Source organism: Alosa sapidissima, chromosome 10, assembly GCF_018492685.1.
Source record: "Alosa sapidissima isolate fAloSap1 chromosome 10, fAloSap1.pri, whole genome shotgun sequence".
Lineage (NCBI taxonomy): Eukaryota > Metazoa > Chordata > Actinopteri > Clupeiformes > Clupeidae > Alosa > Alosa sapidissima.
In genome coordinates, this window is record NC_055966.1 from 18788255 (window position 1) to 18814527 (window position 26273).

At 42.1% G+C, this 26273-nt stretch overlaps 1 protein-coding gene and 2 long non-coding RNA genes across 3 annotated transcripts in view; 2 read left to right on the forward strand and 1 right to left on the reverse strand.

The window, feature by feature from the left end:
* Positions 1-1044: 1044 nt before the first annotated feature.
* On the forward strand, positions 1045-15090 carry LOC121720522. Its single transcript, XR_006034572.1, has 3 exons — positions 1045-1147; positions 8758-8761; positions 15079-15090. It is a non-coding gene; the product is annotated as an uncharacterized LOC121720522 (long non-coding RNA).
* On the reverse strand, positions 12452-26065 carry LOC121720521. Its single transcript, XR_006034571.1, has 3 exons — positions 25938-26065; positions 14332-14337; positions 12452-12462 (listed from the first exon to the last, which is right to left on the reverse strand). It is a non-coding gene; the product is annotated as an uncharacterized LOC121720521 (long non-coding RNA).
* The window catches only part of gnl2 (guanine nucleotide binding protein-like 2 (nucleolar)), a 33310-nt gene continuing 26961 nt past the window's right edge, over positions 19925-26273 (forward strand). The window contains exons 1-3 of the mRNA XM_042106731.1: positions 19925-20117; positions 20456-20540; positions 20781-20875. Coding sequence (XP_041962665.1) covers positions 20054-20117; positions 20456-20540; positions 20781-20875 — 244 coding nt within the window. The 5' untranslated portion in view covers positions 19925-20053. The remainder of the gene's footprint in view (positions 20118-20455; positions 20541-20780; positions 20876-26273) is intronic.

Sequence of the window (26273 nt, forward strand, 5' to 3'; positions counted from 1 at the left end):
ACAGTTCTGCTCGAGGTCATGTCAGGTGACACACAAAGACCCCTGCCTAGAGAGGTTGGGTGAAAAAAGAGCACACTTGTGCATATTTACACACACACACACACAGGTGAATGAACACACATACACATGTACACAAAGTCGCTCACAAATACACACACACACGTGAATGAACACACATACACATGTATTAAGTTGCTCACAAATACACACACACACGTGAATGAACACAACATACACATGTACACAAAGTCACTCACACACACACAAATACAAAACTGTAACTGGGTAGTGCTGTGTCTTCCTGTCCTTTAATGGTATGAACAGGCTCCGTGGTGATGAACTGTTGCTCTCCAGGCACAAGCGGTTGCGAAGGTCCCCATCTTCTTGAGTTAGCATCAGTCGGTAGCGGAAGACGCAGGGAGGTCTAAAGTGGCAGAACCCAGCCAGCGTAATCAGTGCACTAGCCTGCAGAGCTCCTGGGGAAGTTCAACGGGTAGCCCAAGTGAGACGGATAGCAGTGACAGGTCACCAAGCACTCTCTGAGTCAAAAGCCAAACAAACCCAAGCAAGCTCACAGATAAAACAACAAAATGGATCTGCCTGTCTTTGTTTTTTCTCTTCTCCAGGGTGTGCATATATAAGTGCTTGTTCCCATGGCAAGCAGAACTTATTGCCGTGTCACTGATTTTGAATGTGGCTTACTTTGAAGGTGGTGACACAGATTTACCATCATATGTCAAATTATGTGTAACAAACTTGACACTACTTTTTTACATAACTTACCTCAGGAAATGAAATAAGATCACTTGCCAGTGTAGCTGTCTGTATGCCCCCTCCTACCCTTGCTTTTCATGTGTGTCACTCTCGGAGTGGAAAGTCAACAAACCCACACGACTGACTCACATTAAGCGCTTTCAGATAAAACCTCCGGAGTATGTGCGGAGGTTTGTCAAACGGAGGTCCTACCCTTCGGATGATTCAGATATGATGCTAACCTGCGGACCTTATACGGACGTATACCCCACCTATAAGCTTTTCTAGCTTCTTTGGGGGACCCATTCACTCTACCCGTCTGTCTTTGTACCCATACTGGTTTACTGTAATGTTTGAAGTGGTATTGTGAATAAACTCAAACTCAAACTCAAATGTGTGAACGACATACACGCACATTACAGAATCTCCGTGTGGTTGTCGAGTGAGGGGTGGGGGCTTGTAGAGTTCAGAAGATGCGAGATATGACGCAGAATATATGCGGCCGCTACCTGTCACAGCTGCTTTTTGTTTACAAAGTGTAGCCTATGCATTATGTAGGCTAAAGAAGAGAAATCTATTGTGCGTATAGGCTAATACTTGGCTAGTCACGTAAGTGCGCACTTGAAATTGACCTACAGTATTTGTATGTGTGCTTCGAATAAACACATTTATCTGTTTTCAACGTTGTACCAGAATCTGGTTTGTGTTGGAGAGAGAGAGCACAAACTTGCTACCAGCCAATTCAGTAGGCTAACTCAAGACTTCAAGGCCATCATACAACGTTTTTAAGCAACAAACAAAATACTAACATAACAGTGAAGTTGTTCGTTTTTTCATGGTTTATCTTTTTCCAAAAGCATCCTCTCCCCATGAGTCTATTGCATTTACGTAAGGAGCTTGGAACAAAGTTGGGTTTTCTTCGATTTCATTTTCTCTAGGCATATATGCTCAACAAATACCAGCTAGCTCAGCAGGCCATGAGAAGGCTATCAATGAACAGAAAACCGTGTTGGCTAACAATTTATTAAATACTCCTGTTATTGTCGTCAACGACATCGCTGTAGGCTACTGCCTTTTCAGAGCCTTCTACTTATCAGTCTTTTGAATTCGTTTGGCCTTGCCATGTAGTTGTAGGCTACAACGTGCCATTCCCTTCATGTGTTCTATCAAAAAGTTGTATGCCCTCATGGACAGTAGCTCCGTGTAGGACAGTAGGTCAGAGATTTTCTTGACAGCACTATGCGCACGAATGGACGCGTCACCAACACTAGGTGTGAATTTTAACCGCATGTTCTACGCCTCGTTCAGACACAGCACATTTACATAATGTCCGGAGGAAATACTAGGGGGGGAGTAGTAGAACAACCGGCTAAATTCGGACTTCCATATGACTGGTTATGTCATTCAGATATACGGCCCCACCGTTTAACATCGGCAGAACCTCCGGTCTTACACGTATGTCTGAAAGCCCTTAAAGAGATCAGTGAAGCAAAAGCAGCTCTCTTGCAGTTTGTTCTCTAGCTCCCTCCATAACACCTCTCCACACATTCACACTAATTCTGTCACAGCCGATTTACACTAGGAGGCGTTGTTATTAAGCCTGTGAGTCTTTCTCCCATTGAAAGTGATGTGAGAAGTCGTAAAACAGCATGTGTTATAGAATAGTATGGTGTTTTAGCATTTTAAGATACTGTGGGAACCACAGCAGGTTAGTTCTTCATTTAATAATAAAGAATCACAGAGCACAGACTCTCCGAATAGAGGTCCATCTAGTAGCTTTAAGATGAGAAGAAAGAGAGAGAGAGAAAGAGAGAGAGAGAGTAGGGCGAATCCTTTCTGACTGAGGTTTGACTGTCTGCTGGCCTTGCCATGATTGCCTTGCTAAGACAGATGAGATTACCCTTCCCTGCAGGCACAGCAGGGCCACCACCGTAGACAGAAGACAGAAGACACACACACACACACACACTCACACAGAGAGAGAGAGAGAAACACAGAAGGGAAGAGGCATATGAGAAAGAGTGAGATAGAGAAACAAACACAGAGAAAGGAAAAAGGAAGAGAGAGATAGAGAAACAGAGGGAAGACAGAAACTTTAAAAGCAGGCTTCTCATCTCTCCCCTTCCCCAAACTCTCTCCCTGGTTATTACACATCAAGGCTTGGGCATACCAGTGGGACTACAAAAACAACAAGTGCCTCTTTCTTGGTCAATGGAAAGGTCCTCTACCCACATCACATGAGAAGCCTACCAGTGGAAATTCACCTCGCCCTGGCCACTGCTACAGCTGTATTTAGGAGCGCTGCACAAAATGTTTTATTTCTTGAACATATTAAAATGACCATTCCAATCTAATGTGATGTTTTAAATGTTTTAAAAATGTCAACTATTGAACATCAACAATAGCACTGTTATCAGGAAGCCAGGGAGGATATATTTCAGGAGGGCTTGGGGAAGAGTCCTATTTCAACATTTTTCAGATTTTGGGAAAATATTTCCGACATGTGGTAGCGTAAATGATAAACCAGCTCTGCCGTGTGCTGGAGACCAACACTTTACCACAGCAAGATATCATTTTGGCAACAGTTTGGTTTGCCATTCTTTTATTAGCATCTGTTCCGATAAGTGAAAATTTAAAAAGAGAACACTTGAGAAGCTTGAATAATTTAACCGATTGATTTAAGAGACGTGAATGGCCATGCTTTTTAAGGGCCCATTCCGAAGCTAAAAGTGTTTCTCTTGCAGGTGTGGCACCACACACTTTGCCAACCCTTAGCAAACTACAGGAAATTAGGAAAGAAATGGCCCTGTCATTTCCAGCAGGCCTCCGGCCCTGCCAGAGCCCACTGATTTCATCAAAGACTAGTTTCGCTCTTATCCCTGCTCTCATCCCACCTCCACTGGTGCCAAAGTCTTTTACAGTTCACAAGACAAAGGGGAAAATATGTTAATTATGAGGTACATTTCTAAACGCTGTCTTATTTTCCAAAATACCCATTTCAGACGTCTGTATAGACTCAACAGGCTAGTTCGATTCATCCACCTTGAAGCTTTTCTGACCACAAAACGTTCGCCTCGAATGGCCTCTTTGTGAGCATTTCATGCCAGATGAAGTGAGAGCAAAACACAGGTATCTGTAGTCGCCGAGGCAGCACCTCAGAGACAGGGCTGGACCCGATTCGCTCCCTAGGCTCTCGCTGTTGGCTCGAGAAGTGAGACACACTGGGTGGCTCGGTTTTGATTACGACCGCTGTGGTGGAGGTTGCCCTGTCGACGTCATCGGAGCGGAGACAGCAGGAGTCTGTGTGTGTCTCGAAACATGACATCACAGGAGACTATACGGCCTGTTCTTGTCTGGCCCCTATCTCATTTAAAAGGCCAGCAGATAGTGGACAGGAGACAGAGAGTCCAGCTCAGTCAAACAGAGTGCCAAACTACTGCAAAAACCCTGTGGGAATTACACAGGCAAACACAGGTGACCTTAATACTGTGCTTAAATGTCCCTACTCTCATCCTGGCTATACCATAGTGTGGTACAAATTAGTTTTATTGTCTGAAAAACATGGGTAAAAAGTAAGCAGTTTCAACAGAGCTCTTTCACAGACACTCAGAGTTTGACAGAATGATAAAGTTAGTTTGAAAAAGCTGTAGCGACGTATGTTCTGAAGGTTCCCTGTTATACTTCTAGCATGCTGGCAGTGAGCTACAGACCTGCGGAAGGATGGAGGCTTCCCTGACCCAGTTGTGTTTGATACTGCTGTTCTACTGTGATGAACTGTCTGATGGTCAAAGGCAACAGACCAGAGAGGATCAAGTGAACAGCCCTTTCTTTATAACAGGGAATATAAGTCATGCATCTCTTCTCATGTTTTTTTTATTCTCTCTCTCTCTCTCTCTCTCCATGCTCGTTCCAACTACAGGTAGCCCCGTTTTATTTTTAGCCAAACATCCATCCGGAGTGCTTGAACACGTTCCAGTTTTTCACGCTCAATGTTTCAGCCGCTATCTTCTCACGAACACCCTGTACACTCCGTGTCCATTAGCAGGGTAGGCGCTGTGGACCAGATGCGCAGACGTGGAGCAGAGTGAGGTCCCAACTCTATGACAGTTCAACGTCTGTCTTTGGAGAGGAGAAAGTGTGTTTGTTTTGGACATACTATAGTCAGACCTGCATTTGCCAGTTTCTCTGAGCAAGTGCTCTGGCAGTGAGTGGATAGCTTGGGAAACAGAGATTTCGGGTGGAGAACCGTTTTCACGTTTCACTTTAGATTACCACTGGATTTCCGAGAAACCTTTTTCACGCATGTTTTTCTTATCAGAAGTTAATTATTTTATTGTTACTTTAAACACCCCAGGATAGCTTGCGTTCTTTCTGTCCTTTTGTGCATTTTATTTGAAAAACCAGGTTCTCAGGAACAGATGAGTTTATTTTTGAGGCAAATTCCTGCTACAGAAGAAAAATTGTAAAAGGAGTTTTTTTTATTATTATTTAGCACACCACATGAAAGCTTTTCTGTTGGTATCTTGTCACTATAGGAGCCAATTCTCATTGCCTCTGTTCAGCACAGGCTTTTAACAGATTTTTACAGTCTTGTTTCAGAGAAAGGCCACTGCAAGCGAAGGTATCTGGATTTCCTGTGCTTGCCTAGGGTAATGGTTGCCACATGTTTCATTAAAGATATGTATCTGATCAGATGAAATCCACAACAGTAGAAAGCCTGGGCAGAGAACATAAAAGCAGTAAATAAATGGCATGGCATGATGATTATTTACAATAAACCCCATTACCCTGTTTAATCTGAGGGCCTCTGTTATCCCGTAAAGGTCATTAGAACAAGATTGGGAAGTGAGTGATAACAACAGATTTACCGTAGGCCAGGAATCTACTTGTTTTTAACAACACTAACGCATCAGCACCATAGCTGCCACTCATATCCTGTATCCGTTCAGTGCATCGGGAGTGGCCCAATATAATGCCACGCGTCCACAAGATGTGATATTCGCATGAACGTTAGGGGCGATAGTATATGTATAGTATGTGACCGTACATGAGCATAAGGTGGCTCTATCTCTCTGGCTCTGAATTCTGTGGTTTGTTCTCTAGTCAAGTTGTCCAGCAATAATACCATGTACAGTACATGGGCAAGGTTTGTTCACCATGAAGCCAGTTGTGTTAAAAAGCAAGTATATCCACAGCATTACTTTTCGTGACAGTAATTCAGTGAACAATTCCGATATATAGATCATTCACAGTTTTCTTTAACTGTTGATCTCTAGCCTAAATTGCATATTTCATAGAAATGCGCCGAGGGATAACGTGTCCAAACACTGTTGTCTAAATGCCCCAAATATGCATTCAACATAGGCAGAATAATAACTGGTATTGCTAGATCAATACAAAGGTACAGTAAGGTGCCAAATGCTAGTATGTCCCAATTTCCTCATACCTCCTCAGAAACATGGACCTACAGTACTGAAAGTTAAGAAACGCCCCAGTAAGCACAGGTATGAAACTGAGGTGGATTGCCATAGAGAAGGTCTCTTCTGCAGGTAACCAAAGCACATTAAATGCTCTCCTCCAGTTCCACAGTCTAAAAAGTAGGCCTATTTTAGGGGTGACCAGTGATACATTGATGCACTCCAGTCTGTCAAATACCACAAGAAATGTACAACAGTAGTAAATGAGCTGAGTTACATGCAGGAATGTCTGAATATTGATTACATATAATAGTCCACAGAATGTTTCACAAAATAGTAGGTCTGAAGATATAAATATTACGTTTATTGTGGCTTATCTCAGTTTAAATGGTAGATTACATCGTACAGATTGGCTCCCATAAACACCATTTTTTATAAGAGAGCTCCCCATGTGTGCACTTTCCTTCTGCCAAAAAGATAATGCTGTGATTTATGTGGTGTGAAAATTGTAGCTGCAGCAAGCTGCGAACTAAACAACATGGAGATTTTTGTGAGGGTGGGTTTGCAGGGGCAAAATAAACAGAGGATAAAGCACATTATGGGAGCACATCCCCGTGACAAAACAAGGGCTGTAATTTCAGCACAGCCTGCATCTCCCACTGCTTGTTTTTCATTAGTTTTAGAGATTTACTGTTTGGTCTCGTTTGTATGTGTTTCAACTCTGTCTCCGTTACACACACACACACGCAAGTGCGTGTGCACACTCATAGACACACACACATACACTTGCACACATGGACACAAGACACACACACAAAACCATGCACACACAAAAACACACACATAGACAAACACACACACACATGCACAGACACTTAATGACACACTCTTATTCATAATTTTCTTGATTCCATCATTTGGCATTTACAGTCTGCAATCCCTTTTCCAGTAAACGGACACTATTCTTACTCCATTTAAATGAGGTGTCAGATTGTTTTTGTGCGTACACAGGAAAAGATGTTGGGTTCCTTGCTATTTGTTGTATGTGTGGGGGCAAATGGCAAATTGGGTCAGCACATTGAGTCAGCATGTACTAGCCAAAAAACTCTCAACTCAAAACACTATTTGTGCAGCAACAAAGGAATTCAATAGTGGAGCCGGAAAGGGAATGGATGAAGTGAAATAGCGATGACAAGCTAAGGTAAAATCATGCAAGACATGCTTGTCATTCTGCAATTCTTTTTACATTTTTGTCCATGTGTTGTCTGTTCATAGCCTGATGTAGCTATACGCAATTCTATTCAGAATTTGAGTCTGATACTGCATGATTGGGACTTGATTATGGGTTGTGTTTCAACCGATAGAGGGGGGGAAAATGCCTCTGCACTCAATTGGACAGACCTAATCAGAGCAACGAAATAGGCTTCTGTGAATCCTGTAGGGAGAACAGCCAAACCATCCTTCTTCTCGACAAATGCCTTAACACTGTTTCGTGATCAGTTTTTAATTACACTGTTAATATCCTGTACAACAGAGGTGATAGCGAAATCTAAATGTCTAGCTTCTCTATGGACAGGCTTTTTGTTGTAAAAGAAATCAACTGAAGCGCACCCAGGTGACGCGTAGATCATCATCGTATTAAGCCTGCCCAGACAATTTGATTGGAGCAGTCGGTTCTAACTGCTCTGGTTCGGGCATAGTTGCCTCTCAATGGAACAAGTCCAGACCGAATTTCATCAACCTCAAATTTTGTGGGCGAGATTAAATTTGCGGTGGCTTCCAGGTTAGTCTGTTCTTACTGTACATACCATGGCACAATTACACCAATGGAGGTTCATGTATTAGTACAGCTGTGCCTCACTGTGCAAATACTCATACCCCAAGAACTTGGCAACCAACCAATAATTATTATAACACCAGAGTGTGCACTAAATCATCAGAGCAATGTCAATACTTTACAACACCTAAAACAAAGGTGCCTCTGGGAGCATGCCACTGGATGTGTCAAGTCAGCACCTTCCTTCGTCAGTCTTTTACGGAATTAAAACACCTCCAGAAGGCTCAACACATTTAGACCCATCCCTCTCCATACCCACGATGTATGGATGGATGCAACATGAAGACAACTCTTTAAGATACACACCACTGAGAGGGGCCCCACAGACATCATGACCAAATGCAGGTCCAAACAGGTTCTTCAGCTATTGGGACCCATTTGCTGGTGGTTCTATCTATGTCACCTTATGCCCCTTATTAAGTAGGCCTACATCTTCACATCTCCAAGTATTTGTGAGTGCCTCAGCCATAACCGCTGTCTCACTCTTTCAGCAGCCTGAGACAATTCCACTGGTGTGTGCTTGCCAATCTGGTTCCCTCACATCTAGTGTACTTCAGCTTCCTCCTCTTAATGATTCCTTAATCACTTCTTCAAAGGGAATTTATAAAGTAAGCAATGTACACACATTCAGAGTAGGCACAATACCATGTGTAGTCTCATAGCAGTCGCAAAACACTGTGGGACTTCAAGTGGCTTTTCCATATCAGCCAGCAATTAATCTCCAATCCTCTGCTTTGCCCCAATTGCTAGTACTGTTTGTATGTGCCGTGTGTCAACTTTTCTGGTCCTCTTGCACAAAGTCTACTATCCCTACTAGTAAAAACGTAGCATGAATAAGCATGCATTCAAAGCCTGAGTATGTGTACTGTAAGCTTAGAAGTACATATAGACAAAATCATAGCCAAGGGCAGGCTCCAAACTCAACAGAAATAAGTCTGTGGGCTTGACATTTTCCTGCATTTCCTTTGAAAATGTACATGTACAGGTTTTGCTTACTTTAAATGTACGTTTTTCAAGAGTTAACAGCTTTGCAAAGATAATAGAATGCCCTTTTTCTTTATTTTATTTTGGCTGATATATCTGGGCATCATTGTGACAGTTCTCCCAATCAGCAGTCAATCAGATTTGAAAGTGAGGGCTTGAATCAGATAGTCTCATAGTGTGTCCTAAGGCCAACTTAGCTGTGTGTGTGTGTGTGTGTGTTTATTTCTGTATGAGAGTGAAAGAGACTACATATCCCCTCCTTAAGTATCCAAGACAAGAGTTCTGTCAGCACCTCAGCAGTACTGGAGTTAAGCTCCGTGAAAAGGCCTCTTCATTACAGCCGGCTGCTGGGTCTAGGGCTTCTCCCATGCAGACCTATCAGTGGGGGAGTTCAGGCCATCCCGACGACAATCCGTCTCCACTTGTTTAGTCAGGCCGGCTAAAGGCTGTTCTCCCTCAGCGAGACAGTGCTCTGCTCTTGACCAAAACCAGATCCTTGGCTAATGAGCTGCTCTGAAATATTATCCACAAACGCATTCACACAATTATTAGACGAGTCATGTCCAATCGGGGGGGTGCCACTGCATGTTGAAATGGAATATCTTACTCTTAAAAACCTGTTTTGATCATTTATCAAAATGTGTGCAGCGCTGCCGATTCAGAAAAGGTTGAAAACCTTTTAGCTCCCAGCATCCTCTGCATCTGGTGTCTGAGTAATTGAGAGAAGCTTGGATGACTTTGACAAAACAAAAATGTTTATAATTCCTGCCACACTGCATTAGGGCCTTTGTGGGGGGAGTCTGAACAAGTAATCGGCTAATTTAATTGTTTATGTGAAACACCATGGCCCTTTCTTGGGGGGAAACTGTGGTTTTACAACAAGCTTTCATTTTGGACTTTCATTTATTTTGCAGCTCTCTCTTGGGCTATCCTTCTTTACTTACAAGGTGGCTGTATGTCACTGTTGTGCATTCTCAGGCTTAGGCTGCTGCAGATTATATCTCAACGTAACTAACTGTACGTTTTGGGGTATCTGGGGATGCTTACAAACAACGTAGAGGCTTGGCTAACTAGTAGGCAGACCTTTCACCCTTCTAGAACAGTGTTACCCCTGCTGTGGCCTTGTGCTCACTGGGGTTAGTTAGATCATTTAAAATCAGTTTGCTGTCAATGGTTCCTCTTTGATGTTCAATGCTCCTCCTTTGCTCCATGGAGTTTTTTAAGACTTCACTGGATATTCCTCATTCTATTTGACAGGAACTCTTTATCTGTTAGTTCACAGCACAGCCCCACTTCATTTGTCTGCATGCTTGTGCCTCTGCCGATATGCCAGTGGGTTGTCAACTCTGTTAGGAGAACCTCATCAATCCGTTGTGATGGGAAATAGTTTCCCATTAGTAAATAAGGGGTCATTCCGTGTCACTGTTAAATACAACCATCTTTTCCGTGCCGTGCGATGCTGTGCTAAGCACACTCCCCTGTTCATGTAAAGGCAGTGCACGTTGGGCTGACACAACAATCATCATCTATCACGGCACCTCACAGCTGGGGAGACTGTATGTAGCTCTGGGAATGGATGAAGAGAATACCGATAGAGTGACCCACCACCTTTGTACTGCGAAACAAACAACCCACACATCCCACCCTCATAGAAGTGAAAAAGTCATACAGGGTGGAGTAGGGTGGAGAGTTTAATCGAGATGGAGGGAGAGGGAAAAAAAGTCATTAGTGAAGTATTTCTCACTCTTATAATGTTGGATGGCTTTCAGGAGCACATGGGGCTTCCTGTCCATGACCGTTGTTACATGAATCTATAAAATTTAATACATGCAGAATCCTTTGGTTTGGAGTAAGATTGCTTTCTAAATCTGCTATTTATTGCAACTGCTTCATTTGTCTGGGCTAGCTGCTGCCTTCACTGTCTGCACGAGAGCCGCGTGACCCCAGCGCCCATGGATGGATTATGAGCCACTGGGCCCCCGGGCACAGACATGAAAAAGGCCCCCCTGCCCACCTGAGGATGCAATGGTAGGGTAGGGGGGTAGAAAAAAATGAAAAATAACCCCTTAAATTATGACTTCTGCCGAATTTTGTGGAAAGAAATGGACAGATTAAGGCTTACAAATATGACATGCATCAACAGATTTGAGGCATCTTGCTGTGACAAAAGATGGCTATTACATGGCTATTACAAAGCATGATTGTCACATGTGTTATTTGACTGTGGGGCCCCATTCAAATATCAGGGTTGAAATATACCCATATATGAGGGGCTCTATTAAGACTCACATCACATAGCATAACCCGCATTATTTGACTGAGTGGTTCAGATATCAGGGGTGGAGAACATAGTGACTTCACACAGAGGTTTGAGCTTCAGGGCCCCTTGAGCCCTTGGGCCTGTTCAGTAACCCATCCTTGCCAGTTCCCTTTCAGATGAGACTGATGGCTCAGGGAGAGAGATGGGGTAGCAACAGTCAGCAGATTTGTAATTAGATTTTAGATAGGATAATGAGGTCTTGTATCTAATAGGGGCCTTTTCCTGCCATAGGCCCAATAAGAGTTCATACAATAATATTAGGTGTCCATGAGTCATGCCGCCTTCATGCCGACCGGATATTCGGAAATTCTGAACTCTTGTCCCCCCCGAAGCACCTGACTTGACGTCACAATCATGTTCTCCAGCCATGGCGGCCTCCCTTGCAACAACACAACAAGCGGCAAACTTCCCTCTCAATACAAAAAGGCAAGGTAATTCATCACTAAATTAAAACTACCAACAGAAACATTCACCTAAGATATTCTCTTTTTTGCTCAACCATAAGTAGTTCCAATAACTTATTTATGTGTTTCCTGTATAGACAACACAAAAAAGCAATCATGTTACTGGCCGGGATCCATATTTGTTTTCCGAGCTGATCCAATGAACACACTTTTTGTGGAGGTCAGGATTTTTACAGTTGTGTCCTCCGAGTTTACAGTCATCATGAAGTCATGAAGGCATAATTTTCCATCAGGAACTATTAATATCTAGTGAAAGGAAGTCATGTGTGATGTGTACCTCTACTGCCAAGTACACAAGCACAGGACATTGATATAATAAATGTTAGAGTTTGGACTGGGTTAAGTGATGGGTTTATAAAAGAACAGTGTTAATTACATGCAACTGTTAGCCTGGGTGCCATTCCGAACTTAGTCCCGCCCACAACATTTGAGGTCGGGAAGTTCGGTCTGGCATTGCTCCATTGTGGAGCAAGTATGCTCGCCCTAGATCAGGCGGACCAATCAAATCGGGCTTTACGATGATGGACAGGTGAGCAACAGCGCTTGGTCTATCACGTCATGAGCACGCTTAGATTAGGCTTATGTTTGAAACAAAAACGCTGTGGCTAGAAGGATACATGGCTTTTAAGACCCCATATGGAAAATGCATATTATTTAATGAGGTTTTATCACTGAAAACAATTATTTCTGAAAACTTTGGCCAAAGTCGAGATGTGGGAAAACTTGTGATTTCACTTTCATCGAGGGAAAACAGCGCTGTTGCATTGCGACATGTTCCCTCATTCGTTTGAAATCTCTGATTGACCACCTGTTCGAGGGATTTGCGACAGCCTTTCCCAGCTGTTTAACATGTTTGTAGCATATCAGTGTTCAACAGAATTATTTTTAAAAACAGAGGGGATATAGGCTATCCGTTTTTTCCTAATAGCCTACCCTACTACGTATCTCTTAGATTTCGCTAATGAGTGTTGTAGGCTAGGAGTTATTGATGGCACTAACTTTTACAAAAGACCAGAAAACAAGGCATTTGTGGAGAAGAAGGATGGTTTTCTTCCTACACCTCACGGTAAGCTAGTTCATTGCTCTGATTGGTTAGGTCTGTCCAATTGAGTGCAGAGGCATTCCCCCCCTGTATCGGTTGAAACACGCCCCATAATTATGTCCCAATGGAGCAGTATCAGACTCATATTCTGACTAGAATTGAGTATGCAACTGTGTTACATTGCATGTTATGGCATAATTACAGGGTCTATATCATGTGTTTTTCTCAAGTGTAATTAATGAAAAGCTTTCATGGTTTGGGATGCAGAATTGTGATGTCACTCTTCCAGCAACACCAAGACGGGAATTTTGATTACTGGAAAGTCTATATTATACGTACAAGAAACACAATGACTATATTTCTGGTGTCTGAAAGAACAGTGCATGCGTATACGAGAAGTGAACATTTTCACATATCTATGTCATAAAATAAGCAGTATTATTGAACGAGAGAGCTTGGTGGAGAAAAGTAGACCCTCTGTTGATGTCCGACACCACTACCCTAATGTTCAGTTAAGCAGCTTTAACACAACACCTTGGTTTCAGGAGGAATTACATGTTACAAATGAGTCTCTTTTAAATAGTATTAATACAATGCAATAGAGGCAGTGTGAGCATTGAAGTGGCAAAGGGGAAAAAACCTCTTGAGACCAGACCATATCAGTTCATTGGTCAATTGTGTCAATTTTGCCCCTGAGCAGGGCAGTTAACCCTGTTGGTCCAGGGGAACTGTCCCTGAAGTTAGTTAACTTTCCGTCTCTCTGGATAAATTAAACTGTAATCTCACTGTAAATGTAGACAATGCTGGTTGGTGTCTAAGAGGCTGGCACCACATGAAAGGGAAGAACAAAAGACAGAAACTCTCAATCCAGCTCTTGCCCCTTTCCTTCCCCTCACCACTAAAAAGTCTTCTACCTTGCCACATGCATGTCTTGAGAGCCAGCTAAGAGCCACTGTTGAGATCAGTATATTCACACAAGGTAAGATGGAGTCTGAACTTTGATACTGAGAGAAGCAGTAAATACGTCAGAGAATACCACAACATTGCATTTCTGTGTTAAAAATGAGCTCCAACTGTCAAGTCATCAGCAGATATCACGTCAGCAGATGTCTCTAGGTTTGCATTGCCTTGTTTACTGCAATTCTTTGTGTTGTGCAATTCCTTGCTTTATGACATAAATCAACTAAGACCACAAGAACAAATCATGATCACTGCTAGAGAACAGCAATCACTGTGATGACAGGAAGCGTGACGTGGGCTATGACATTTGCCTTATTAACCCGGAAACCAGAATGAGGCCAAAATGAGGCTGAGGGGTTCAGGACGGGGGTACTGTGAAAGTATAAAGAAATAAACTACAAAAAAAAAACAGTAAAACATCAATAAATAAATAAACAAAAAAATGAGGCTGAGGGGTACACTGACCAGACTCGAGTTAACGTTACCAACAATGGCTCCACACTGCTGCGTGCAGAGATGCTCTTCATCCAAATGAAGACAAACCTACCAAGGACAATTTTCTGCGGTTTGCCAAAAGACCCAGTGGTTTGACGTCAATGGATCAAAACATCAGGAGAGAAACCTCCATGAATTTGCGACTTCTAGGGGGAAAAAATGGCATGTGACATTATGCATTACCACCATATTAAGGAAGCCAGATCATTTTTTACAAGCCGTTGAACCGAAGTGGAAAAGTTGATACTGGAGAGGTATGAACTGGGGAAACAGTGGATGCTTAAAGATGCCCTGCCACACGTATTTCATTACTTTGTGCTAATGCTGAGCTAAGCTGCTTGACTCTGATTGGCTAACAGCTAGTAGGTTTCGTCCATAACATGACAGGCGTTATCAACTAATTTTAGCTTCATGGCATGAACTTAGCTTGGCTAGCGAGTGCTAGCATTGTCCAAATGTGAATAAATAAAACCTGCTAAGCTAGCGAGTTCATTAAACCTGTATAACATAGCACTTCCTTGAGTTGACAATTACGTTTTACTTACAGACACTGGTCGTAGACTGCGATGGTAGCCTACTGCTCCAGGCTTCATCAGCAACCTTTTCGCAAAGCCTGTGGCATTGTTCCAAAAAAATAAACTGAAGCCATTTGATCCTTAAGTCTGGGTTCTTGGGCAAAATGCATTGTTTAAGTTCTATTTGTGCATTGCGCACAAGTCCGTTGACATTCAGCCATCCTTGCATAGGCCTACGAAAACTGTCACAGAGATAAACAAATTTTGTGGGCATGGTCTCAACTGGGCGAGCTCATGAATAGTGATGAGCTCATCAATTCCATGTCAATCTGAAGAGCTTTTGCAATTGGCCTAATTTCTCCGCTTATTTCTTTTCAGTGGTTAGAGCTGACAGAGGAGGTAGCTGTTCATTTTCACATTCACGACATAGCACAAACACATATGGACCTAACATGTTTAAAAAAATACAAGTAAAAACTGTTTTGTGTGGCAGGGCACCTTTAACATGTGCATAATGTGTTTTGTCACTGAGTTATCCTCAGTGACAAAACACCTATCCTATCTGTTTTTTGGTTCTATATTTCTGTAGTTATTTGACTTATTTGAAAATAAATGTGGATAAAACAGAAGGCACAAGTGCCTTAGTGTAACGGTAGACAGCTGGTCCATAGCTGTGCAAATGTATGTTGGTAAACTTACCTCCCGACGGCTTTAGAGTAGTGCTGCCAAGAAAGCTAGCAGCCGGAGCTTTTAACTCGATTATACACGGGTTTCCCGTTTACCAACAAAACTAGATGCGCGCGCAGCTGTGGGGCAGAAGATGCTTGGTGGCCGTCCACAACGCTATAAACTTAACCTAAATAGTCGGCTGCTGTAAGCTACAATCGGATTTTTTTGTATACCCCTGTTGTCTCAATGATAATAAAATCTCATTTCAGACTATATTTCAAAGTTTGCCGTTCATTTGCATTATTAATATAACATCGTATTTTGTCATTTTTGGCAAAGACATGCATTCCCTTATAGTGGGGTACGAATTGTTTTTCCGTAGGATTTTTTTGCTAAAATTTATATTTTTGTTTTATTTGCTTTATTTGGGGTCCTACTGTTGAAAAATGACGGGGTGAACATTTTCTGACCCCGTTTTGCCCCCCCCCCCCCCCCCACACACACACACACACACTCTGGGGGGCGCTTTGTCACCTTGGCCAGGATACTGACCACACAATCTTGGTGTCAATTTAGGGGAAGTTGTTATGACTCATTTTTTGCAGTAATAAAGGCAAATCCAATGGGGCAAAGTCACCAAACAGTAAGTGAGCTCATATTTCCCTAACCTGACTCTCGCCAGATGAATTTCGTTCCGCCTAGCTCCACTCATCCATCTGGGACCAATCCATTGGAGTAGTGTTGCTTCAGAAGGCTGGGCCTAATCAAAAAATGCTTGCATATAATTGAATAAGCCACTTGTCCGTCATCTATTGACGTGCTACTTCAACCACTCACATCGAAGCCAACCCGTGACGCTGATAACAGTCTCACAGTCGCTTCTACGCTGTGTCACATCTATGAAACTCCCGCCCTGCGTCCTGATTGGCTCTACCATACAATCTCGTGCTGAAATCACTCTCAATGGAAGAGGTCCCAGATGGATGTGAGTGAAGCTAGGCGGAACGAAATTCATCTGGCGAGAGTCAGGTTAAATTTTCCCCACTCATTATAAACAATTGGCCATTTTGGATTTTCCTTAAAGAAAAACTAAATCATCAGCAGTCACAACTTTATTTGGCCCCCTCATTGCTGCTTGCCAATTTTTGTCAAAGATAACTATTTCAACACAAGATATATGTGTTTTAATTCTGTCTAATGACACAAAGCTGAGAATCACATTGCTAAGATACAGACAGAAGATACAAGAAGACAAAATTATTATTACTTGGACCAGTCTTTAAAAGCAAAACACGCAAGAAGAGAGCAGCAACATCAAGGGAGTTTGAAATTAATTTGGAGATGAAACTCACAATGTCTCTAAAGGAACTTTTGAAGAGGCAGATACACTTATTGCTCATCAAGCAATGGTGTGTTCAGCTGAGACTGGATGGAGTGAAGTTAGGTTTTTAGAGTGTGGTCACCAGATACTGATGTCCTAATCCTTCTGCTTGGTCTTGTTGCTGGTAAGCACCTTGGACCTCACACTCATCTCAAGTTTCTTACTGGTAAGGGCACAAAATTGATGTAATAGAAAGAGTGCAGAATGTTAAATATTGAACATATTTAACATTCTCTAACCATCGTGATTTCGAATTGGTGCAGTTTTCAGCACAAAAACTCATTTTATTCTTTTGCTCTTTTGCATTGCTCTATGCTGTTCTATGGTGCTTTCTGCCTCTTGGTTGCGCACACATGTTTTTGTGACGTTGCATAGAAATCCATGTATAGCACGCTCAACTCCGGATCTGAGGTGCTGCCGTTTGCGGGTTCAAGTCTGAGCGTGTGCAGGGCTGAGCCGCACGGTTCAACACAATGCAGGTTACATTAGTAGCCTAATAACTAACTAGCCTACCGTTAACGTTAGCTAACTAATATCAGCCTGTAAAGTTAGCAGACTGGTAAGCTTTGTGGTGGCAGAATTAGCCAGCTAACACAAATGAAGCTGTAAGTCAGATTAATAGTTGGAACCAGTGTTGTAGTCAAGTCATTATTCCTCGTGTCCGGGTTCGAGTCTCCAGTGTTCAAGTCTGTTTCAAGTCCAAGTCATAAAAAAAAATACAATCATGTTGTTAAACTTCAAAAACATAACTGTGGTGCCGCAGCTAGGTGCGTACGAATGGCAGCGGCTATGAACTTTCATATGCATTTTACTGTTTGAACTCACTATAGTGCTAATAACTACACTCCTGTCCTCCCCTTAGGATATCTAAATTATTCATTTATCAGCCTAATGGCATATTATAAAAAAAGAAGTCACGTCCTCGTCTCAATTTGTGAGTCTGAATGCACGAGTCGAGTCCAAGTTCAAGTCATTCAGTGCACAAGTTCAAGCCAAGTACAAGACTGGTTGGAACAAGATAATAACACCTCCAAACAATAGGCCTATACAATTAAATCCTCCGGGATGGCTTCACTTAGACACAAGTTGTCTGGTAAAATAGTAACAAAGGCTAAATGCCACACATGCCTTTTATGTCTTTGCTTCCCCAACGTAGCCTAATGTTCTTTCATGTATTTGTTTATTACAAGTTCAACTGACAACAGAATCCATTCATTTTGTACAATGCTACTTTTAGGTCTTTTGCGATAGATGCGCTCTGAACTCGAATCTAAAGAACTTCCTGGTTTCCGTACCCCTCAGCCTCATTTTAGTTTACAAATGGCCGCCAGGTGAATAATATATACCGTAGGATGAAAAATGATGTTGAGATTCACTGAAGAACAATGAACACAAAAGAATGTCTCAAACGTTTCAGTACAATATTATAATTTTGTATCTCAACAAAAAAACAAATTAAAGTTTAATTTAATTATTTAATTGTTAATTATTTGATAAAAAAGTATTAACACATAAATTGTTCTATGAAAGAGTGGTAGCAGTTTCTGAGACCTAAGGAATTATCTATTTATGTCTACTATTTACTTTTATATTGTCAGCCCCAACCCTGTCCCCATGAAAATGAGCAGAGGACATTCCTCGTTCTGGAATCTTCTGTTGCTGCCGCAGACTGAAGTTGAGCACAGACAGACTCTCTCAGTAACTGGGTGATTGTGCCATCACACCTTGCAGTCTGAATTTTACAGTGATGCTAGTGGCTATAGGCTATCCCACATGTTAGCTAGTGCATCTGTCGGGTTTAAGATTACTGCTTTCAGTACTATTTTATCCAACTTAAAAAATAATGTGATGACATTATTTTTTAAATTGGATAAAATAGTACAGTTAAAGTAGTTAAAGGAGAGGTAATAAATTCTCTATGAGAGTATTTTTCCAACCTTTGCCTCATTTGTAGGTCATTTTTAGGGCAGAATCACCACTAACCAGTGTGCAAGGGAGGTGGGTTTTATTCAGGGCAGGATCGCCACTAACCAGTGTGGAAGGGATGTGAAGTGACGATTGCTGTTACAGTGCCCTAGTCATTTTAATGCATGCTAGTTGTGCTATTTTCTGTCAATAACTCAAAACAACTATTTCACTAGGCCTATCAATTCTGTTTGTGGGGAACCTTGAAAAAAGGGCAATGAAAAGAGAAAATATTTTAATGAAAGAGTAAATAGAACCATGGGCCATGACTCATGGCCCAAATGACAGAGAAACAGTTTAGATTGTGCATGAATCAAGGTATATGGCTAAAATCAATCAAAGATAATATTGATTTCAAAGCTGAGCAGCTCTTGGTAACAGTGGCTTGAAACCTGCCTTTTTGACACAGATGGAATAACGCAATGCCCCTGAGCATATCTGTGCATGGCACAGAACTATGTTTTATTCCTGCACAGTGAGTCTATCAAATCTTATCATATCAGCTCACCCAACATTCTAACTCTATGAGATCATCTAGCCTTATGCAGTCTGGATATAACGAGCAGTTCTAGCAATGAGCACAGCTAATGACCTCAGAGACCAGACTAATGTTGGCTCTCATCCATCACTACTATAGATTCTGGGTTGGAACACCCAGAAAAAGACCGTTTCAAATAACTTAGGTAACATCAATGCTAGTACGCCCTCTTCTGGAACTAGCGGTGTAGATCACTTACAAATCTCTCCCCATACATTTATTCACACACAATAACGGGTTAATTGTGTATCCATGAGAGTGTCTTTTTTTCTGGCTCAATAGAACACTAGCTCATTGGCATTAGGCCTACTGGGCTGTGGTCCGCGATTTTTTCATAAAATGATTCATTTTAAACGATGACACTTTTATACTTTAATTAGCGTAGGCAAGGCCCAGAAAAGGGCGCTGAATAAATAAATAAATAAATAAAAGTCTAACCTGATATTGAATTAAATGTAAAGTAATCCAGCGATTTATGCTTACAATCAATTAACCTTTCCAACTTCATAATATTTTCTCAACTTATTGTAGTGTGTAGGCTCCATAGGTAGGCTCAGGTCGTCCTTTGGTCAGGGACAACTAGTTTGTAAAGTGACGTATTTCCGGGTGCGCTGGTGCTACACGTGGATCAGTAGGAATTGGGACCCCCGGAGTAAACGATTGTTTTCTACCTAAAATTCTCTTATTTTAATTGTCCTAAATACCTCGCCAACATGGTGAAACCACAGTTTAAAGGGAAATGTTCAATAAATCCCTCATCGTCCAGTAGCAATCCAGGTAAGATTACTGAATTTAGCCAACTAGCATGTCGCATGTAAATAGTCAGCTAATGCTAGTTTCTACATGATGTTAACAAGCTAACTGACACCAACCTTTCCTAAATATTCCTGGTCAACGAACGTAAAACATATGTGTATGACCCTTACAAATACTTGGATCTTACAAACGTAACGTTACAGTTGACAGACACCCCGATTACTTCACAGAATATGGAAAACGTTTGGTTGGCTTTGGCCAGTCGATGTCTGACGTGACCTGCCCTGTCCGAAGTGTACTTTTGCAATTGTTGAATCTTGTAAATAATGTTAGTTGTATCATCTTCTCTTCCTCCCAAGACCGTGCCAAGGGGTCCGGAGGAAACAATATGAGGGACCGTGCCACTATTAAACGCCTGAACATGTACAGGCAAAAACAGCGATGGTAAGTAGTATGTCAGTCAGTTGTGTTTTGTCTGCATTCGATTCGTCAACAAAGAAGTGGAAGCAGTATTTTTCACTGTTGATAAAATACTGCTGCACACAGTAGCTTTGATGAAAACAGAATACACAAAACAGTGAATGTTCCACAGGCCCTTAGTTAATTCTTCTTAGAACGGTGAAATAGACCAGATATCAGTTATGTTGTTTGGTACAACTCCTGTCCTTTGCACTGTCCCTACAGTAACAGCAGAGGGAAGGTGATCAGGCCCTTACAGTACCAGTCCACTGTGGATCCAGGCACAGTTGCTCGAGTGGAGCCCAACATCAAATGGTTTGGTGAGTACGGAAGTCTGCTTTCTCCTCAGAAAGAAAAGGTATCCATGCCAGCACACAAAGTCAAAGTCAAAGTCAGCTTTATTGTCAATTTCTTCACATGTTCCAGACATACAAAGAGATCGAAATTACGTTTCTCACTATCCCACGGTGAAGACAAGACATATTTTACCAATTTAAGTCCACAGACAAACATAACATTCAAGTAAACAAAAAAGTAAGTAAATAAGAGGGCACATATAATAATGAAAAAAAATAAGAGCAGCAAAATTTGGTTGAAATTGTGCATAGACAGTCAATAAAATACTAGTGCAAAGTCAGGCCAATAAAAGGCTTGGGTAGTTCTGTTTGACCTAAGTAAGAAAGAAAGTGACATAGTGGTGCAAGTTATGTAAGAGCAGCAGAAGTGTTGTGTTTTCAGGACAACAACAACAAGTTGTAAAGTGTACAAGTGTGCAAGTGGAGTAGTGCACGCGGCCATTGTGGGTCCAATGTCCAGGATGTTATGTAGCTGAGGGTGGAGGGGGGAGAGGAGGGAGAGAGTTCAGCATCCTTACAGCTTGGTGTATGAAGCTGTTGGTGAGTCTGGTAGTGCGGGAGCGCAGGCTTCTGTACCTCTTCCCAGAGGGCAGTAGATCGAACATATTGTGAGATTGTGATCGAACAGAGGGTGACTTGCACTAGCTTGCACACAGGCTTCCCCCTTTGTCTAACCCATGTGCAGTGACGGACTGGGATTAAAAAACGGCCCTGGCATTTTCACCAACCAGCGGCCCACACGGGGACACGCACGCAACACTAGATATAACTTCACATGCACGGAAATAACACGCACGTTTGTAGCCCCATTAGTCATGAACTCTAATATACATAAAGACTGAACCAAGAACATGGATATATCAATGCACAACCCCAAAAAAATGAATGCAATATGAAAATGAAAAAAGAATGGCCTAGAATAGATCATCAGAGCAGCCGCTCCACAAACGTGTGTTAATTAACGTCATGTAGTTAACAAGGTGCGAAGGAGCTTGCTCTTCTCCGCAACACTGTATCACGTCATCAGCATCCAAGTTCATTACGACCTCTTTCTCTGTCGCCATCAGCATAAAGGCCTCCAAATTATCCTGTGACAATCGTGTCCTTAGGCGATTCTTGATGAATTTAAGAGTGGAAAAACTGTTCGCATGCCACTTTAGTACATCACTGTGTTAGTAGGAATTTATATGCTAACCATATATTGTTGTAGGCACAGGTAAAGATGTTTAACTGTTGGAGAAGGAAATAGCAACAGAGAGCACAATTCTTGCAGGTAGCACATTTCTTGCTCACCAGGGTTATTTCTGTATCTTCCTCTATCTCTGCGGCATTATCAAAGTCCGACGCTCTGACTGTGTACATGTTTAGAGGAGACTTTTTCAAGCTGTCCCAGTGCGTAGCGAGGTGTGTCAATTCCGACTGTAGATTCTTCACTAAATTTAAACATTCACTTATGTTTCAAAGTGCATTTGGGGGCAGTTTATTCGTTTTTATAAGGGGCAAATTCCGAGGGCACACAATTCCCCGTGCTGAAGAAAGTAGACGCATTCGTTTTTGAAATTCCCAGAAGTCTTTGCTTCATATAACTTTGTAAACCAATAATAAAATAAAAGATTCAGGCATATTTATTATGACTGCCACTAGTGAAGCTAGCGAAGCGGTCATATAGGGATTGTCAACGTTTTTGTATTTTATTTATTTATTTATTCCCCCCCCCCCGTCATCTACTTCCTGAATTTTCGGTCAGCGATACCCGGGACACCGAAACACCCGGGCACATGAAATTTGGTGGGTATGTAGCCCCCCCCCCCCCCCCCCCGCGCTGTGATTTGCACCCCCCCGGTAAAAATTGAAAATGCAATATCATTCTGCTTTAAATGGACACCAGGCAGGCCTGATGCTTTTTCTCTTGGAAACTCCCCCTCGCTCGGTCTGAAGCTCTTTTCCTTTTCTTTGTGTCTTCCGTCAAGGGTTTTCGCTGCTTCTTCGCCGGCTCTGCCATTATATACACGTTGGCAACAATCTCTAGCGTTTTGTTAGCCTGCCTCTGTGCTGTAAACTGATCCTGCTTCGGTCGGGTAGGATAGACCGAACCTGCAAGTGGGATATTCTTCCTACAGGCAGTAGGGGTGGGCGAGAGAGCCTTCATTCGCCCTGTAATGAGTCATTTAACCATATACCGACTTACGAAGATGATTAACACGAAAACGTTGCCTGGTGTCCCTTTAATCGCCCCCCTCTTCAGTTAAGATGTTCAGAATTGCACCAAATTTATGTGTATGACATTGACCTGACATTCTCTGGGGCTATGCCAAGTTTCGTATTAAATTAAGATGGTGGTGCACACATATACACACGCACACACACACAGGCACGCACATACTATCGGTATCGGCAATTAGAACGGCCGATACATAATTACAAATTCAGTAGGATTAAAGGAAAACCAAATAGTCATCATCATTTGGCTGCATTTCCAGTATTGGCGTTACGTAGTCGTTTGTCCACCAGATGGCGCATCGTTGCAGTGAGACGTAATTTTGTTGGAAGTTAATCTAAAGTGGGTTGGAAAGGAAAGACAATAGACGCTTCCTACAAGGACAACAACACTGTAGTTTACCGCAGAGAACGTCTAATAAGGGTAGGATGATTTTCACATGAAATGTAATTCCCATTTCTTCTTGAAGCCGAAATAAATCTGCCTACGACCTAGGTAAAATAATGTTAGGCCTACCGTTAGCATTGGTTGAGTGATGGAGGCCAGAAAACCATAAATGCTGGTGATGGTTTTCTAATGGAAAATATAGGCCTACCTGAAAGATAACCTGTCTATAAAGCATCCTAAACAGGCTGGGACATTTTTGCTTGCTAAATAGGTTTTTCTGCTTACAGTCCTTGGTGGCCCTCTCAGTGCTTTGTAAAGCGTTGCATTAAGATCACAAAAAGTCTCAAAAATAATCTGAACTAACGTTCATTCCGGAACGCCGCTACTTCAATCCTCTATTTTCAAAGGTGTTTCAAGTAACGTTAAGGAAGAGCATGGCTCAAAGTAAAGTAACTAGGGCTGAGACGACATAATTGACTAGACTACATAAATTCGTCAAAGTGAATCATTTGTGTCAACTCGTCACAATGTAGATTTATTAACGCACCCGTGATCTAGCCTGGCGAGCCAGACCCACATTAAAATGTAGGGTCTGGGCACTCACCGTTCGCAGTGCTCAGTCCGAGGGGCGGGATAATCAGTTGTCTTTCAAAATCCCTCTGCACGCAATAGGACGCAATAGGATATTTGTTTTCAAGTAGCAGGGAATTCAAGCCAAACCGTTGCAACTCTGCCATCAATCATTATGTTAAGCCCACCAAACGACTCTATACACGATTTCAATGTCCTGATTAAGTTTCGATTTCTGGAGCTCACAAGCCAACGGAGAGTTGCTAGACTAGCCCTAGCCGCTAGGGGCGCGTCTAGATTTCTAGGCTAGTGATGATCTACATCTCCATTTAAACCAAATGTTTTAGAGCGCACTTTGAGAGATGTATCCAGGGCAGGGCTGTACCTGTTGCACGTGCTACAAAAATCATTCTGTGCGATGGATGATTTACCAACGTTACGTCTGATATAGTTTTGCCTATGGCTATGCGTGAGACTGAGACGCTTGTTTGTTTGTTTGTTTGAAGTGCGTGTTTAGGGTGTGAGAGGTGAATCGGTGTGCTTTGATTCCAGCTTGGTAGTTGTAGTCTATGCGATTAAAAAGCGTGTGTGTGAAGTATCCAAACAATGATAACACTTTCATTATGGCTGCTTTAGCCACAGACCTTCAGCAACTGTACAGTGGGTCCCATTTAGAAGTGGCCGCTTCATTCGCGCTTTCTGTGATTCACTTTCTGTGAACTTTTCGCCAAGAGGTGGCAGCTTAAGTCCGCTTGATACTGTAAGTCAGATGTTTTCAACCAGTGGTCCGAGGACATTGCTGGTGGCCCCTGACCATGGATTCAGTAGTTGCAATGTGGAAATCAGTATTTTCCCCACAAACAATAACGGATGCAGCTCTCAACTTAGCCCGTTATAGCAACACCAAAGAGTTTTTTGTACCTTAAAATAATGTTTCCAAAATTGTTTCCGTGGTTCATCAACTCGTAACAGGGTGAACGGCACTTCTGCATTCGCTTCGCGGCCCTCCATCGGCTGTAACCGCACTATGTAAGTTTGCCAGATCGGGTAGCGTGTTTGTAGTTTCGATGGAATGAGACATAAGAAACTACAAATTTGACTTGCATGATGTCGCAATACATCGTACTTTCATAAAATCATGCAACATATTCTACCTTGTCTATGGACATCGTTATTTGCAAAGCCGTTGCTGGATAAACAAATAGCGTGCGTGCGACAGAGGAAAAGTTCTTTGGTGTTGCTTTAAAATGTGAACAGTCTAGCGAAGCATTTCATGAAGGCCCTTTTGGACATGTCAGTTATTTGTACCACTGGTTAGATGTAAAACTGCATTTCGTTTTAGACTATTGGTATTTAATTTGTGCATTGACAATAAAGTTGAATATCATATGAACTAAAGATGACTAGAATCTTGCATATGTAGAAGAAGAAACGTTCACAAAAACCCATGGCATGACCTCTCTTCTTGATGGCTGTTGACAACTGCATGGAAATGACCTTTCATCAGTCCAGTTGCAAAGGATGAACTGTGATAAACTGCCCTACTTGTGATTGTTCAGAGATTTTAAAGGTTTTATAACAATGCTACAATTTCTTTGGCTAGTGATACAATTAATCTATTTAATCTATTCACCTTCGCAGCGCCAGTAGGCTACTTGCTGTGCGGCCCACACACACAGGCATGCCAAACAAGCATACACAAAAGTTTCAAGAGTGGGGGATGGAGTAGAAGATGGATACAAACTGTGTGAGGATACAAAATTAGTGTGATTTATGTTCGCGGAACGGATGTACAGGACTGAGCGGCGCTATGCGGTACATCTAGTTGTATTTCAATTTCAAACAATGCACTTTTTAAACATTTGATTGAATAAGGCTACAAAAGAATGTAGACTGATGTAAATATTGAGGGTCACCATGACTGTACTATAGAGACTCATATCTGGTATAAATACTGATCAGTTTCCCACTGCATAGGAGGAAGAGTGAGTTAGAGATAAATGGCGTATTTGAAGCTAACTGCAGAGTAAAATATAAATATATCGTCACTTTATGGGGAGCTCTACAGTTGCCAAAAATACCTGAAACTGCATTATACCTAAGAGCAAGGAGCACAAAATCAAACAGCGTGTTGGTATTTTGATCTCTGCAGAAGGAATCTGCTTGCACATGACACTGGTTAGGCAA